Genomic DNA, 16,094 nt, shown 5'->3' with positions numbered 1-16,094 from the left:
TCGCAACGAGTCCATGGATGGATGTATGTATGTATGGTAGTTTTTGACTCGGGTGACGTTGCCGTCAAACAGGGTCGCTGACTAAACACTCTCGCTCGCTTCTCGCTTGCACTACAGTCATCGTCAATCCATAAACACAACAAACAGCACATCTTGTGCCTGCACAAGAGTGGCAGCGAAGGAAACTCGACTCCACTCACAAAAACAAGATCAAGAACACCAAAATGACAAAACACCTGAAAAAGAAATGCACACGTAAAGGAGCGCCAACAGAGATGCAGGGCGTTGCAATGCAGGGCGTTGCAGTGCAAGGGTGCTGCAATGCAGGGCGCACACCTCCACACACACACACACACAGCCACAATACACACAAACCCACGACACACACACACAACCACAATAACAATAACAATACACACGTAGCACATTAGAAGGAATCGACGTGAGCAGCACGATAGGTGCCGACTGTGCCATCCTGTTTCATGCCTTTGCAGATCCCATTCACGGCGGGTGAAAGCTGAACAATCACCTCGCCTTCCTCAAACGACAGCTCCTCCGCCGTTCGTGCCACATACGTCACAATCGCCTTGCACACGCTCGATCCACCTCCGTCGCCACCCCCCTTGTTTTTCTTCGCCGTGCTCGCTTCGCCCGGGTTTGTACGCTTCCGTGCAGCCGCCACAGGTCGCTGCTGCTGCTGCTGCTGCTGCTGCTGTGACGAGGCCTGGTTGCTGGTTCGTGCGCGCGGCCCAGCAGATGGGCGTGCTGGTGGTCGGCTCGGCGCACCCTGCGAAGCGCCACCTGTGCGCGTGCTTGCGCGTGCAGCTGGGCGTGAAGGCCCCGCAGTCGAAGGCGACGACGAAGAAGAACTCGAGCTCGCAGGCACACGAGTCGCCCGCGGTGCTGGTCGTCGCTGTGACTGCTGCTGCTGCTGCTGCTGCTGCTGCTGCTGCTGCTGCTGCTGCTGGTGGTGGTGGTTCGGGTGCTTGCGGGAGGCGGGTGGCGTCGCTGTTGGTGCCGACTTGCGCACAGATGGTGCCGAGGGCCGCGATGGTCCTGACGTTGCTGCCGTTGTCGTTGCAGATGCTGCTGATGCCGGCGTTGACGACGAGGGTGCGGGTGGTGTGCGGGAACTGCTCGTCTTGGTGTCTCCGCCGTCTCGGCTCAAAGCGTGAGCGGGTGGCTTGCGTGCTGTTGATGCCCGTGCAGGGGCGCGCGGCTTAGCTGGTGCTGACGGTGACACTGCCGCCTGTGGTTTGGTCAGGGCAGGCGCTGTACGCGCTGGTGTCGCTTTCACGCTTGCACGTGGTGCCGCTGTTGATGCGCCCGACGCAGGCGCTGTTGCGGGCTTCTTCACCCCAGGGCTCCCTACCGGCCTGGTTGTGGGTCTCACACTCGGCTTGCGCTGTGGTCGTTGCGCTGGCTGCTGCTCACGCTGTGGCTGTTGCTGCTGAGCTGGCGGTACAGACTGTACAGGCTGTGCTGACTGTTGCTGCTGCTGTTTGGCTGGGCGCGCTTGACGTGGGGGCGGCAGCGCACTCGACGGCGGCGCCTGCGTGACGGCTGCTGTCGCTCGCGGTGGTGGCAGCTTGTGCTTCGCGCCCTTGTCAGCATGGGGAGCTGCTGCCCCTGATGTCGCGGGTGCTTGCTGCTTGAGGGATTTCCCCAGCTCCTTTACCAAATTGTTGCCATTGTTGCCATAGCCATTCGTACCATCACCACCACCAACGCCGCCCTCCCTGGCTGCAGGTGCTGGTTTGGTGGCGGCGGGCGCGACCTTGTGGCCGGCAAGTTGACCTGGCTTCTTCGGCGGTGGCGGTTTCGGCCGCCCGGCACCTGAGTTATCCGCACCATCCGTCTTTGCAGTCGTCACCGCTGCTGCGGTGCTCACACGTGCGCCGTCCTTCTTCACCGCGCTGCCTGCCAACGCAGGCTTGGTTGGTTCAGGTGCAGCGCGTGCAGCAGGTGCAGGCGCTTCGCTGCTTCGTGTTGGCGCCTGCTTGGATGGCGGTGGAGGACGCGGTTTCGCGTGCACGACAACCGACGCCGCCTGTGTTGACGAAGAAGAAAATGCAGCAGCCGACGAAGACGTCAAAGCAGTTGCTTTGTTGTTGGCAGTCACGTCACTGGAGGATGGATGCCGCTGTGCTGCCACCTGCGCCAGTTCCCGGAGCTGCTGCTGCTGTGCTGTCTTTGCCCCCGTTGACGGCTGCTGATGTGGACTTTGTGCTGCAGGCGCTGCAGGCGCTGCAGGCAGCGGGGCAAGCTGCATCTTCGCTGCATCTTGCTGCTCCTCCTGCTTCCCCGCTCCTCTCGCTTGTGGCGGCGGCGGCTTCTTTTTCATACTTGCTGCAGTGGGCGCCGCCTTTGGCGCTTGTGCAGGTGCGGCGGTTGGTGGCGGCGGTGGTGGTGCAGGCACGGCTCTCTGTGGACGCAGGTTGCGCACATGGGAACGGCGTGACACACCCCGTTGCTGTTGGCGCTTCCCGCCGCTGCTGCTGCGGCCCTGCCCAACTGGAGGCGGTGGCTTGCGCGACGGCGGCGCAGACGTGGGGGGCGGCAGTCGACGTGCCCCCTTGCCACTGGGCTCTGATGGCGCAGTGCGGAGCGCAGCTGGCAGCGGTTTCCCAGCCTTGCTACTGCTGCCGCTGCTGCTGCTGTCGTGAGTCTCCCCGTTGGACTCATTGGCAGCACCACCCCGCTTCCCAAGAGCAGCCGCCAGCTCACTCTGTATGGCCATTGGGTTGGTGGCGGGCGATTGCGTACCTCCTTGTTGCTGTTGCTGTTGCTGTTGCTGCTTGGCCTTGCTCTTGTTTGGAGGTGGTGGCTTTGCCTTCATCTTCACGCTCTTTGACACGGCGGTTGAGGTCGCTGCTCCTGACGAAGGTGCCCCTGGTGGTGGCGGCGCTGGCGGTGGTGCCGGTGCTGAAGAGGCTGGGAACTGCGCGGTGGAGGGCGTGTCCTTCGCCACCGCTGCTGCTGCAGGTGCTGCCTCCGTGCTAGCACGACCCGCGCCCTGTACACCTTCCTCCTTGTGCTGCTGCTGCTGCTGCTTCCCGCGATTCGGAGGCGGCAACGGCGGGGGCGGCAAGACAGATTGCGCAGCGAGTTGACGGTACTTTTCAGGCGTGTGTTTCACATATGTCCCCGGGAACCAGCCCTCACGCACCCCAATCCTGCCCAGCCACCAGTCCCCTGTCTTGTCGATGACCGTCAACACGTCGTCCTCATGCAGCTCCAGATCCGCCTCCCCAACTGGCCTGTACGCATACAATGCAGTGTAGCACGCATCCGGCCCAGAAGGAGCAGGCTCCGCCTCAACCGGGAACGCATACAGCTGCTCATACATGTCCTCAAGTTCCTCATCGTCCCCCACGTTGTCGTACAGGTCGCTTGCCCGCGTACCCTTGCCCTGGTTTCCGGGCCCACCTGCATTTTGTTCGCTGTCCTTGGGCACAACATATGATGCAGGGAACCAGCCCACGGCGCCCTCGCAGCTGCCGTACGCCCAGCCATCATCACGCACAAGGGACACTTCCACCTCTGCTCCAGATGTCAGCTTCAATCCGTCCCCTTCTGAAGGGTCATAAGCATACTGCGCAACCATCACGGTGACTGCTGCTGCTGCTGCGGCGGCGGCGGCGGTCGTGGTGGTTTCGCTGGCCCCTTCCTGGCCCGAGGGCTTCTCCGCTCTGCTCGCTGTGTTGTTGTTGTTGTTGTTGTTGTTGTTGTTGTTGTTGTTGTTGTTGTTGTTGTTGTTGGTGGTGGTGGTGGTGGTGGTATGGCTGGTGCTGTTATTGCTGCTGTTGTTGTCGCGAGTCTTGTCGACAGCAGACTCCGCTGGTGTGGATGCTTGTTGTGTCGTGTTGGTCGGGGCACTGACTGGCTGCGATGATGACGATGGTGAAGACTTGCTTTGCTTCCTTTCAGGCTTGACAGGCTTAGCGCGCGTTTGCCGTTGCTGTTGTTGCTGTTGCTGCTGCCCCAGCTGAGCTGCCAGCTGTTTGTTCAAGGCGCCCATCAGCCCTTGTGCCCGCGCGGCTGTTGAGGTTGCAGGTGGTGCTGTATTGCTCGTGTTCAGGCTGGCAGCTGTGGACGAATTGCGCTGTGGTGGTGTTGGCCGCTTGCGCCCGTCTTTCGTTGCCTTTTCCTCCTCACCTGCCTTCGACGCCCCAGCTGCTACCGTTGCTGCAGCGAGCCGCGGGGGAGGAGGAGGGAGAAGAGATGTGCGCTTGTTGTCCCTGCTGCTGCTGCTGCTGCCGCCGCCGCTGCTGTCACGACCGGCAGTGCGGTCGCCAGATTCAAGCTCTGCACGCTCTACAACGGAGGGCAGGCGCGATGGCAGATCATCCACCACCGTCTCCTCCACCGTCTCCACCTGCACAAACGACGATGGGAACCAGCCGGAGCGCGCACCAATCTTCCCGCACCACCACCCATTGTCCGCCTTCTCCGTCACCTCCACCATGTCGCCGGCCTTGAGGGCAAGAACCGTGTCCTCGGCCGAATCATAGTCGTGCAGGGCACGCGCAACCACGCAGCTGCTGGGGCGTGGCAGCAGCATGGAGCGACGCGCATCCCCGCCTGGCAGTGACGCCGACGCCGATGTCGCATTCTTGTCCACCACGCCGCCAGCGCTGCCATCGCCCCGAAGCGGCTTGAGTGGCATGGCCTTGATGTATGCCGTCGCAGGCTCGGCCGCGTTGTTGTCTGCCAGCCCCAGCCCGCCTTCCTCGCCGGACGTGCCGGCCTTGTGCCCCTGACTAAAGATGACAGAGGGGATGGCATACCCTTCGCTGTCCGTGGTGTCTGGACACGGCAGCTTGCTTGTGCCGCCGTTGGTGTATGTGCGGCCGCGCATGGGTGGCGACGGCGCGTCGGTGCTCTGGCTGCCCAGCAGGTAAATGGAGGACGAGTGTGACGGTCTCGCCCCGTGTCCCACTGTTGTTGCCGCCGACGCCGTGCTGGTCGCCGTGCCGTGCCGCCCACCGCTGCTCCACGACTTGATGTCGCGAAGCGCATCGCCACGATGACGGCGGCGGCGGCCCCGAACAACCACGCACGCGATCAGCGCACACAGCACAACAAACCCGCCGGCAGCGCCAGCAATGATGGGGATGGGAACACTGCCAGATCCGCCACCCGAGCTCGCGCCGCTGTCAGCACCCGTCTCCGATGACCGCGCCGCAGCCTCCGTGGCAGAAACATCCCCTTGAAACACGCCGCTCACGTCGGCAAACGTACCACCACCGCTGCTTGTGCGTAGCCGTGTCAGCACACCACCAGATGACACGGCAGCATCCATGGCGCCCGCCAGCAGCGCACCAGACACAACACTACTGCTCGCTGAATACAACACCTGAATTGACGTTGTGGCACGACGACGACGGTTGCCGCTGCCGCTGCTGCTGCTGCTGTCGCGTGTGTTGATGATATCCACAATCGTCACCTGCACGCTGCACGCGCACGCTGATGCAATCTCGCCATGCAATGTGTTTGCAAGCGTATCCACCATGCTGTTAGTGACGGAGCCAAGCCCAACAAGCTCTAGCAGCGCATATCGTGTCACACCTGCGGGGAGTGTGGAGTGTGTGTGTGTATTTGTGTGGAGTGTGGAGTGTGGAGTGTGGAGTGTGGAGTGTGTGTGTGTTTGTGTGGAGTGTGCGTGTGTGGAGTGTGGAGTGTGTGTGTGTTTGTGTGGAGTGTGCGTGTGTGGAGTGTGTATGTGTGTATGGGGTGTGTGGAGTGTGTGTGTGTGTTTGTGTGGAGTGTGCGTGCGTGGAGTGTGCGTGTATGTGTGTGCAAATCCATGTGTGGGCGATGTGCGTGCATTGTGTGTGTGTAGTGTGTGTGCAGGGTGTCGTTTGTGAGTTTGCGAATGTGCGTTTGCAACCGTGCATGAGCTGAAAATGCAACGAGTTCGCAGGTAAGACAACATACGCAGGCTGCCAGCGAGAAATGATGCAGCACGTAACCATTATGTGCAAACAACACAGAGGCGGTGGTGGCAACACATACGCTGTGTGGCAGTCGTGGTGGTTGGTCGGGCTTGGGTCGTCGAGGCTGTGGTGGTAGTCGTGGTGGTAGTCGTGGTTGTGGTGGTAGTCGTGGTGGTTGTGGTAGTCGTGGTTGTGGTTGTGGTGGTCGTGGTCGTGCGGTCTGCTGGAGCTTGCACGACACGAACACTCCCACAGCCAACCACTTCGCTCGTGTCCTCCGTGTACACAACAAGCACGCTCCCAGACACATCCTCGCTGACAGGCAGGAGAAGGTCGGAAAACACGCCAGACACGCCCGCTGGCGAAACAGAAAGCACACCATGCTTGCTTGTCAAATCACCAACAGTGCACCCGCGCTGCTGCGCGGCTAGCCCGCACTGCGCCTCGTAATCGCAGCTCTCAGCCACACACACGTTGTACGAGTTGAGGGGAGTGCCCACGGTGCAGTTGTACGCATCGCTCTGCAGCTGCCACACAAAGGGGCCCGCTGGCGCCTGTGCACTCGCAGCGAGCGAAACCGTGATCATCGTCTCCTGCGACACGTCGTGCTGCTGCTCAAACACAACCTTGCCCTCGACGCTCCCACGCACATCGGCGACGGCGCGCCTGCGCCACTCAGTGTCCACAATGCGCGCGCACACGGCTGCCGCGCCCGTTGTCGCGTTTGTCACGACGAGTGTTCGGCCAGCGATGCTGTGCGGGCCAGAGAGCGGCAGTTCCGCGTCTGGCAGCACGGCGCCGCTCACACCGACAAACACGCCAGCGAACGAGCCAACCTTGGCAGACAGGAGGCCCACGGGCGATGGGTCGTGGGTGGAGGTGAACGGGCTGAACCACGCAGGCGCGCCGTGCTGGGCACACGCAACGGCAGGGGGAGCGTCCACCACGCCAAAGTCAGCGAAGGCGCCGCCAAGGCCCTCGACGTCGATGCGAACGAGGGGTGTGTCATCAGGCGTGCGCTGGAAGAACGACACCGCACCCGTGAGCAGCCCGCTGCTCGCAAGCGTGATGTTGGCGAGGAGATGGCGCGGCTCGGCTGTGATCAGTCCAGCGCATGCCAGCACACCGCCAGCATCACCACCTTCACCACCACCGCCATCCATCGTCGCCCCATCCAACACAGTCAGTGTGCGGTTGAGGACGCTTCCGTCATCAAGGAGCGGCAGCTGGATGTCCACGCGCTGGAACCGAAGCGCAACTTCGCTGCTCAGGGCGAGGGCGCCGTGCTTGCTCGTCAAGTCGCCGACGCGGCAGTTCTGCTGGTAGCCGCTAACGGAGGAAGGGATCGTGCTTGGGCCACAGCGGGCGTTGCTGCCTTGGTTGAATGGATCAAACAGAGCGCCCGTTGCAGCGCACTCCGCCTGCAGCGTCTCGTGTGGAAACACAGAGCCATCCCGCACCTCCCAGTCGTGCGTGACCTGGCCGCGAGCCGCCAGCGCAGCACCAACCACTCGCATGTCAACGGCAAGCAGCGTCTCCGCCGCCACGCCGTCAAAGCGCACTGCCTGTCGCGCCACCACGCTGCCTTGCAACGGCGACGTAAAGGCGGCCCGCACGACATGCGTGCTGTGGTGAAGCGGCACCGAGATGACGGCGCACAGGCGCTCCGTGCCGTCTGCGCTGGTGATGACGAGCGTGCGGCCTGAGATGAGATCTTGGCCAAACAAGGGGCTGGCGACGTCCGTGATGGTGCTGCCTTGCAGCGGCATGCTGGCATGTCTGCGGCTGAGCTGGCCCACGGGGCAGCCAAAGGGATCCGCGGTGGTGCAGTCGCGAGTGGACTGCGCAGGGTTGAACACGCCCCCAACGACGTCGTCCCTGCACGCGTCATCGCCAAACACCGGCAACGACGTGCGCAGCTCACGGACCTCCCACACATACGCAGACGACGACACGTACGCGTCGAGGCCGCGCTGGCTGATGGTCGTGTCGCTGCTGCCCGACACCTGCCAGAACTCCACCACGCGCTCCTGCTCACCGTCACTGGGAAGTACTGCCTGCGCCACGCGACCAGTGCGTGTGTCCTCCGCACACACGCCGTCATCGCCAGCGAGCGTGCCGAGCGGACAAGCGCGCACGCAGGCCTCAGCCGCGGGATCATACGCGTGACGGCAGCCGCCAACGCAGTCGCGTGGGGTGGGACCTGTGCACCCGCCACCTGCGCATTCAAAGTGGCACGCCTTGCACGTTGCGCCCTGGGTGAAGGAGCTGTTGCTGAGCTGCTCGCATGTCTCCAGACACTGGCCGGCAAACTCAAGGCTACGGCACCCACCCACACACTCCGAGGGCGCTGGTCCCGTGCAGCCGCCGCTGCAGAGGAGACTGCACGCCTGCTGCTCACCTACCGCCGTCAGAGCAGCACACGCGCGACCAGCACCTGCTGGCGGTTCAGGCTGCAATGGCAGCAGCACGCCCACAAGTGCGTAGGACGCACCAGCACCAGCACCAATAGCTGTTGTGTTGGCGACTGCAGTCGTGGCAGCTGGCGGCAGGGACGACACATGCATAAACTGCAGGTAATGAAGGCGAGGCGCCGAGGCCACAGCACGCAGCACCACCGCGCGAGCGCCATTGGAGAAAGCGAGCTGCTGTGCTGACAAGTCGACGATGGACGGGGCATCAGCGCTCAGCATGGCGCGGAGAGCCGTGAGCGTCGGCGCTTCCGTGCCGGCCGCCTCGCTGTGGGGAACAGTGGCTGTTGGCACAAGGCTGACCACAGTGCCCAGTGTGGGGAACGGTGAAGCGTCAGCGTCGTCCAGCGTGAACGACGAGCCAATGCCAATGTCACCCTCCTGGACTGATAGCAGCACAAACACTTCCAACGCGGGCACCGGCACGTCCGATGCAAGCGCGTGCGCGCTTCTCTGCTCCGCCATGGCACTGGCAGTCACGCACGCCAGCTGCCCAAGCAGCGTGCTCTCGCTGCACATGGGTGGCGGCGGCGGCCGCGTCAAAGCAGCGGCAGCGTCGCTCACGAAGGCCTCGCACACGTGCGCAGGCGGCAGCGGCGGCTGTGACCACGTCGCGCCGCTCACATCCTCTCCAACAGCAATCGCTGCTGAAAGGGCCGACACGTGCGCATCGTTCCGGGTCAGCGATGAAAGCACAGCGACGCTGGCGAGGGCGTCTGTCCATGCAGCGCGCAGGCCAACGCTGCCACGATACAGCGTAGACGGCGCGTTGGGGGTGGTGAACACGGCCTCTGTTCCCGCACCACTGCTGCTACTGGCGTTGACGGGAACCACGGGCAGCAGCTGCGCGCACGCCGCAGGGAGATTGCCCAGCTGCATCAGCACAAGCGTGCGATAGGCGAGGGACCGCGGCCCAAACAGCGTGACCGTGTGGTCAACAAACGTGTGCCTTGCGCGACGTAACGCCTGCACAAACCCAAACTTGCCGCTGAGATCTCCGGCAGCAAACGCATCTTGCGCGCAGGGGCGGCCAGCAACAACCGTGCAATCGCGTGGTGCGTACGGGGCAAACGTGCTGCCCACAAACGCAGGCCCACACGGCTGCTCCTCTGGCAGACGGGCGTCGAGCGGGCGCGAGGACACCTGAAACTGGGCCAGCGTCTGGGCAGCCTGTGTAAAGTCCGTGGTGACGGTGGCGGGTAGCAGCGGCGACGACTGGCGAACAGTGACGGTGGAGGAGCCGGCTGTGGCAGACACAACGCGCTCCTCAAGCTGGCCAATCGGTGCGCAGCCCAGCAAGGCGCTGTCCTCCTCAGCGACAACCGCCAGCAGCTGGCCGACGATGCTGGTGCTCTCGCCCTCGCTGTCGCTTAGCACAAGTGCTCCATCGCTGAACACGTAAGACGAATGCGTTGTTGTGTCCAGTGTCACGTACCCTTGTCGCCCCGCAACATCTCCTGTATGTGCGTGTGATAGTGTGTGTTTGTGCGTGTGGTTGCGTGTATGAGTGAGCGCATATCGTTGTGTGAGTGCAGACGCACACATATGCGCGTGTATGCACGCGTGTGCGTTGAATGGACCAATAAATCGGTGGGTAGGTGAAGCTTGGAGCTTGCTGTGTAGATCAATCCCCGCAACGTACGCGCATGCGCACACATGCTCGCACACACAGAAGCAATAAATGACCGCTTTCATCTCAGTAAACAAGACAGTAATTCCGCAGTGTCCAGCAACTGACCGAGAGCGCATGAGGCAGCGTCACTGCGACAGTCATCGGCGTAGCTGCTGCTGTCAACCTCGGCTGCTGTTGGGTTGAACAGCCGCCAGTCACCGCGGCGGCACGCCTCCAGCGCGCCCGCATCACCAACGCCACTGCCGTCGCCACCGCCTTCCACAACATACAGTCGCACATGCGCCGTGTCTACCGGCATGTGTGCAGATGTGTTGGCAAGCGCAAGGGTGACCGTCACAGTTGTCTGCAGCACGCTCGGGTCCTGCTCAAAGAGCACAATGCCTGTGACGGTTGAGTTTTCAGCAAAGGACGCCGCTGCGGTGATCACGTCGCTGCTGGCGTATGTGATGCGACCACACGCGCCGTGGCCACCAGCCGCCAGCCCGAGGGCCTGACCGAGGAGCGATGTGCGTCCATACAGCGTGGCATTCACTGACGTGTCTGTGTGCGCAATGGTGGGGTCGCCCTGGGAAGACAATGACACTGGAAACGGCCCAAGATCAAGCAGCGCCTGCGTGGATGCGTGCGCATGCAAGAGCGTGTGCACCATGGTGTGGTGGTTGTGTGTGCGTGAGAGGTGGGGAAAGAGAGAGTGTGTGTGTGTGTGTGTCAGTGAGAGAGAGTGAGAGAGAGAGTGTGTGTGTGTGAGTGAGTGAGAGAGAGAAGCGGGAAAACCACCAACAGTTGCATTGTGATAAGGAGGCGAGGATTCCCCCGCCAACGCACACAAGCATACAGAAGCACACAGAAGCACAAAGAAGCAGCACAAACAATCATATACAAGCGTGTACAGAAGCACGCGCACCTGGAGGACTGGAGCCGTGGCATCGACAGCACAAGGGGCGCGTTCCGAGAGGAAGTAAGGTGACTGCTGGTCGTAAGCTGACACCGTGTACTGCGTCTGGGCAATGTCGGCGCCAGAGACGCTGGATTGGATGACGACAGGGGAGAAGGGGGACAGCTGGGAGAGGCGAATTTCGCCGTGCAGGTAGCCAGCGGAGATGCGAGCGATGGCCTCAATGGCATCACACGTGCACACGAGCCCGTGCTGTCCTGTGAACTGTCCTGTGAGCTGCCCAGGGTCAAGACGTGGTCCTCGATGCTGTTGGCGCCAGACAGTGGAAGCTGCACGTCAGTCACCATGTACCGTCTCCCAACAGCAGCTGCACCATGCTTGCTGCTCAGGTCCCCAACACGGCACCCAAGCTGCGCCTGCTCATCGGCTCCACCACACAGCTCACCGCAGTCACCACTGCCATCGCACACAACCCCAAACGGGTTGAACACGCTCCCGCTCAACGCCCCCTCACAGTTCACCCCGTCCTCAGGTGCTTCCCCGCTGATCATCCACACAACCCCAGCATCGCTCCCAGCACCACTCCCGTCAGCGTCAACAAGATCAACAAGCACACTCGTCTCCGTCTCAGCACGCCCAACAAGCTGCCGAAACGTCACGCTCCCAAACACGCGCGGCCCAACAAACCGCGACACAAGCGTCTTCACACCCCCACTAAACCCAATGTTCCCACACCCAACAACGCGCCCGTCAGCCCTGCTCAGCACAACAGACCGCCCAGCAATGCTTCGAGGCCCAAACAGCGTCACCCCGCCATCAACAAGCACTCCGCCATCATTGCTGCTGCTGCTGCTGCTGCTGGTGCCTGTCGCTGTCACGTTCACCACACCCCACCGGCCGCCAATGTCGCCAGGGGCACACCCGTCCGCACTGGCTGTGGCAGCCGTGCATGCAGGCAAGCTGTCGGGGTTGTACACGCGTCCCGTCGTGTTGCACACGCCCTCATCGCTGCTGCTCACGCCCTGTAACAGTGGCAGCTCGTGCACGCGCACAAACAGATGCGTGTCGTTGGTGGCGGTGTGCAGGCTGACGGTGATGGTGGCGTGCATGTCTGTGCTGGCCTGGGAAAATGCGATCGAGCCAGCAACGTCGCCGTAGAAGTGTGCCGTGACGGTGCGCACTTCTGGCGCCACCAGCGTCGCACATGCGAGGCGGCCAACGTCAGCGAGCTCGTTGATGACGAGAGAGCGCTGCTGCACGCTGGCTGCGCCTGTGAGCGGCAGGGCGGCGTCCACGACAAACACGCTTGACCAGTTGCTGGCAATGTTGAGGGGGGCGTGGCGCGCAGACAGCGCACCGACGGGGCACTGCGCGGTGGTGGACTCTGCCGTGCACACTGCTGTGTTGATGATGTTGAAAGGGTCGAAGAGGGAGCCCGCAGAGCGACAGCGGCGCGTTTCGCTTGCGGCGTCTGCGCCTGTTGGGTTGGCGTGGATGGTGAACGAGTGGCCCTCGCTTCTGCCTTGCAGCGAGTTGAGGTACCTGTATTCCAGAAACACGGCGGTGGCCTGGTTGGAGTGGTTGGATGGCTGCCACATGCGCATGTATCCGAGGATGAACGGCGAGTCGCGGAAACGAGCCTCCAGCACGTCGTGCGTGGCGAGCCTTGGGGGCTGGCCGGCGACAGCCTGCACATGGGCGCATGCGATGGTGCTGGGCGTGATGCCGTCTGCCTGGAGAGATGTGGAGCGCACCGTTAGGGCGAGGTGCACGATGGCTGCGGGTCCTTGGAGGGGCAGGTCAGCCTGGTCCACCAAGGTTGAGAAGCACGAACCGGACGTGCACTGCGACGCATCAAATGCGCCGCCCGCGCTGCCAGTCAGGTCTCCCACCGCACAGAGGTTCTCGTCACGGGCACAGGCTGCTTCATACTGCATCCAGTCGTGGACGGATGTCTGCTGCTTGTTTGGGGCAGCGCCATACGGGAGCCCGAGGCGGATGATGTCGCACGTGTGAATGGCAGGGCGCGCGTGGAGCATCAGAGTGTACGAGTCGTTGGCGGGGAGGCCGGACAGACGCGCATCCACGAGAAACTTGTTGCCACAACATGGTTGGAACTCGACGGTGCCTGTAACGCCGACGGAGTCGAACACAGCCACGGCTGTGCATTCAGTGCATGGTGCCGGTGGTCCTGCTGCCAGTGACGCTGCGAGCAAGTGGATGTCGCGCAGAACCACGTGCAAGAAGAATGAACAGGGGAAGCAGGAGGGTGGAGTGAGTGTGTTTATGAGTGAGGTTGTGCGTGGAAATGAGACAGAGGCAGAGAGAGTGTGTGTGTGGATGTGTGTGTGTGTGTTTGCGTGTGTATGTGTGTGCGTTTGTGTGGATGTGTGCTGTTGTCCATGATCCGAAAACCGTCGTTTCGCTTGCGGCGTCTGCGCCTGTTGGGTTGGCGTGGATGTGAACGAGTGGCCCTCGCTTCTGCCTTGCAGCGAGTTGAGGTACCTGTATTCCAGAAACACGGCGGTGGCCTGGTTGGAGTGGTTGGATGGCTGCCACATGCGCATGTATCCGAGGATGAACGGCGAGTCGCGGAAACGAGCCTCCAGCACGTCGTGCGTGGCGAGCCTTGGGGGCTGGCCGGCGACAGCCTGCACATGGGCGCATGCGATGGTGCTGGGCGTGATGCCGTCTGCCTGGAGAGATGTGGAGCGCACCGTTAGGGCGAGGTGCACGATGGCTGCGGGTCCTTGGAGGGGCAGGTCAGCCTGGTCCACCAAGGTTGAGAAGCACGAACCGGACGTGCACTGCGACGCATCAAATGCGCCGCCCGCGCTGCCAGTCAGGTCTCCCACCGCACAGAGGTTCTCGTCACGGGCACAGGCTGCTTCATACTGCATCCAGTCGTGGACGGATGTCTGCTGCTTGTTTGGGGCAGCGCCATACGGGAGCCCGAGGCGGATGATGTCGCACGTGTGAATGGCAGGGCGCGCGTGGAGCATCAGAGTGTACGAGTCGTTGGCGGGGAGGCCGGACAGACGCGCATCCACGAGAAACTTGTTGCCACAACATGGTTGGAACTCGACGGTGCCTGTAACGCCGGCGGAGTCGAACACAGCCACGGCTGTGCATTCAGTACATGGTGCCAGTGGTCCTGCTGCCAGTGACGCTGCGAGCAAGTGAATGTCGCGCAGAACCACGTGCAAGAAGAATGAAGAGGGGAAGCAGGAGGGTAGAGTGAGTGTGTTTATGAGTGAGGTTGTGCGTGGAAATGAGACAGAGGCAGAGAGAGAGAGTGTGTGTGTGTGGATGTGTGTGTGTGTGTGGATGTGTGTGTGTGTGTGTGGATGTGTGTGTGTTTGCGTGTGTATGTGTGTGCGTTTGTGTGTGTGTGTGTGGTTGTGTGTGTGTTTGCGTGTGGATGTGTGTGCGTTTGTGTGGATGTGTGTGTATGTGTGTGTGTGTGTGTGGTTGTGTGTGTGTTTGCGTGTGTATGTGTGTGCGTTTGTGTGGATGTGTGTGTGTGTGTGTGTGTGTGTGGATGTGCGTGTGCGCGAAGGTAGGTGTGCACGAAGCCCCCACCCCAACACACGTGCAGGAATCAAAGGCAAGCAGGTATGCTGAGTAGGGTGTGTCACCTGGAGCGCAGGCAGCGAGGACGAGGGCAGCAGCGAGCAGCAAGCACCACAGGCCGTCAGTAGCGGCCAACGGCCGCCACTGTGCTTTGTGTGTGCGCTGTATTGTGGGTCGGGACTGAACAACACGCAGCCCGTGCCCTGAATCAGTTGCTACAGGGAGAGGTGATGGTGTCGATGATGGTGGCGTCGTCGTCGTTGTTTTGTGCTGAGCGTTCTTTCTCAAAGGTGCTGCACTGATATTGGTTTGCAAAGTCAAGCCAAGTCAGTGTCTGTGAGCCAGCCCTGCTCACACGCGGTGATGTGAGATGTGATGTTCACCCCAACAAAAGTGTTTGTAGTTGTTGCCTCCAGCCACGCAAAGAAGAAGAACGAGCAGCAAGAAGGGGTGCTTCGTCTTCCTGGCTGTTGTTGGATTGCTTTGTAGAATGTTTAGTGATGATATTGCTTAATTATCTACAACAGCTGGCGCGGGTGTGTGTGATTGTGCGTGTGTGTGTGTGTGTGTGTGTGTGTGTGTGTGTGTGTGTGTGTGTGTGATTGTGTGTGTGTGTGTCTTGCTTAGGGGTGTTGTGCTGTGCAGGGACCCTTGCTGCGTCATCTTCGTGCGAGCTGTCGACCAAGGAGGCCAAAGGACATGGTGGCTAGGAACAAGATGGGGATCAGGGTGGCTTGCACGTAGAAGAAGTCCGGCTGTGCCCACCTGGTTTGTGTTGGTGAGTGATTGAGTATTTGTATGTGTGTGTGTGTGTGTGTGTGAGTGAGTGTATGTGTGTGAGTGAGTGTGTGTGAGTGTGAGTGTGTGTGTGTGTGAGTGAGAGAGAGTGTGTGTGTGTTTCCATGGGTGAGGGACACGAAAGACATGAAGCAACACGGTCAGAAATCACAGAAAGATCAGATACAGGGAGAGGGATGTAGAGAGACAGAGACGATGCCCTTTGAGGTGCACAGCACACCGTACAACAACAGCAGCAACAGCAGCAGCGCAACACATACACGCGCTCGTACACCACACACACACATGAATACAAGCATACACGTGCTCAACACATGCACAACATGTGCACAACACGACTCACTCCAGTACGCCTAGGTAGCTGAGGTACTGGGACGCAGTGATGCCGAAGCTGGTGACAGCCACGGCAGTGCCCAGGCCAACGGCCGTGCCGTCGACAAGCCACCACATGGATGACTGGAAACCGTTGTGAGAGGGAGAAGCAAGGAGTAAAAGGGGAAACAAAGGGGGTAGGTGGACATGGGGGAGGGGAGAGTGAAGAGAAGAATATGACAAACACAAGGTGATGAGTGGAGGAAAGGCGACAGGCAGAACACGCACAGATGCAGTCGGCGGCTGAAACGAAAGGAGAAACTTCAACACTCTGCAACATCACAATAAAGTCGCACGTGTACGGCGTCCCATCCCTCGTTCACATGCACGTACCGCCATGATGAGGAGAGAGATGTTGAGCTCGTGGCTGCGCTGCGATGGGAACCGCTGAACGGGTGGTACGAGAACGTGTT

General features: G+C 61.3%; 2 protein-coding genes across 2 annotated transcripts in view; both read right to left on the bottom strand.

Moving 5' to 3' along the window:
* Nucleotides 1-14: 14 nt before the first annotated feature.
* Nucleotides 15-13,940, bottom strand: PTSG_03706 (uncharacterized protein; the record flags this gene model as incomplete). Its single annotated transcript, XM_004995375.1, has 7 exons — nt 15-5,571; nt 6,019-9,867; nt 10,149-10,653; nt 10,948-11,244; nt 11,274-13,144; nt 13,354-13,379; nt 13,405-13,940. 7 exons carry the CDS (start codon nt 13,938-13,940, stop codon nt 428-430), a joined length of 12,228 nt encoding a protein of 4,075 aa, XP_004995432.1. The 3' UTR covers nt 15-427.
* Nucleotides 13,941-15,170: 1,230 nt separating this feature from the next.
* Nucleotides 15,171-16,094, bottom strand: part of PTSG_03705 (uncharacterized protein) — a gene marked incomplete at its 3' end in the record, with an annotated part of 1,907 nt that continues 983 nt past the window's right edge. Inside the window, exons 4-6 of the mRNA XM_004995374.1 lie at nt 16,015-16,068; nt 15,653-15,765; nt 15,171-15,276 (exon numbers count right to left, since the gene is read on the bottom strand). Coding sequence (XP_004995431.1) covers nt 15,171-15,276; nt 15,653-15,765; nt 16,015-16,068 — 273 coding nt within the window. The remainder of the gene's footprint in view (nt 15,277-15,652; nt 15,766-16,014; nt 16,069-16,094) is intronic.

Source organism: Salpingoeca rosetta (assembly GCF_000188695.1).
Source record: "Salpingoeca rosetta unplaced genomic scaffold supercont1.8, whole genome shotgun sequence".
NCBI classification, from domain to species: Eukaryota; class Choanoflagellata; order Craspedida; family Salpingoecidae; genus Salpingoeca; species Salpingoeca rosetta.
This window is presented reverse-complemented; position numbering and strand designations above follow the sequence as displayed.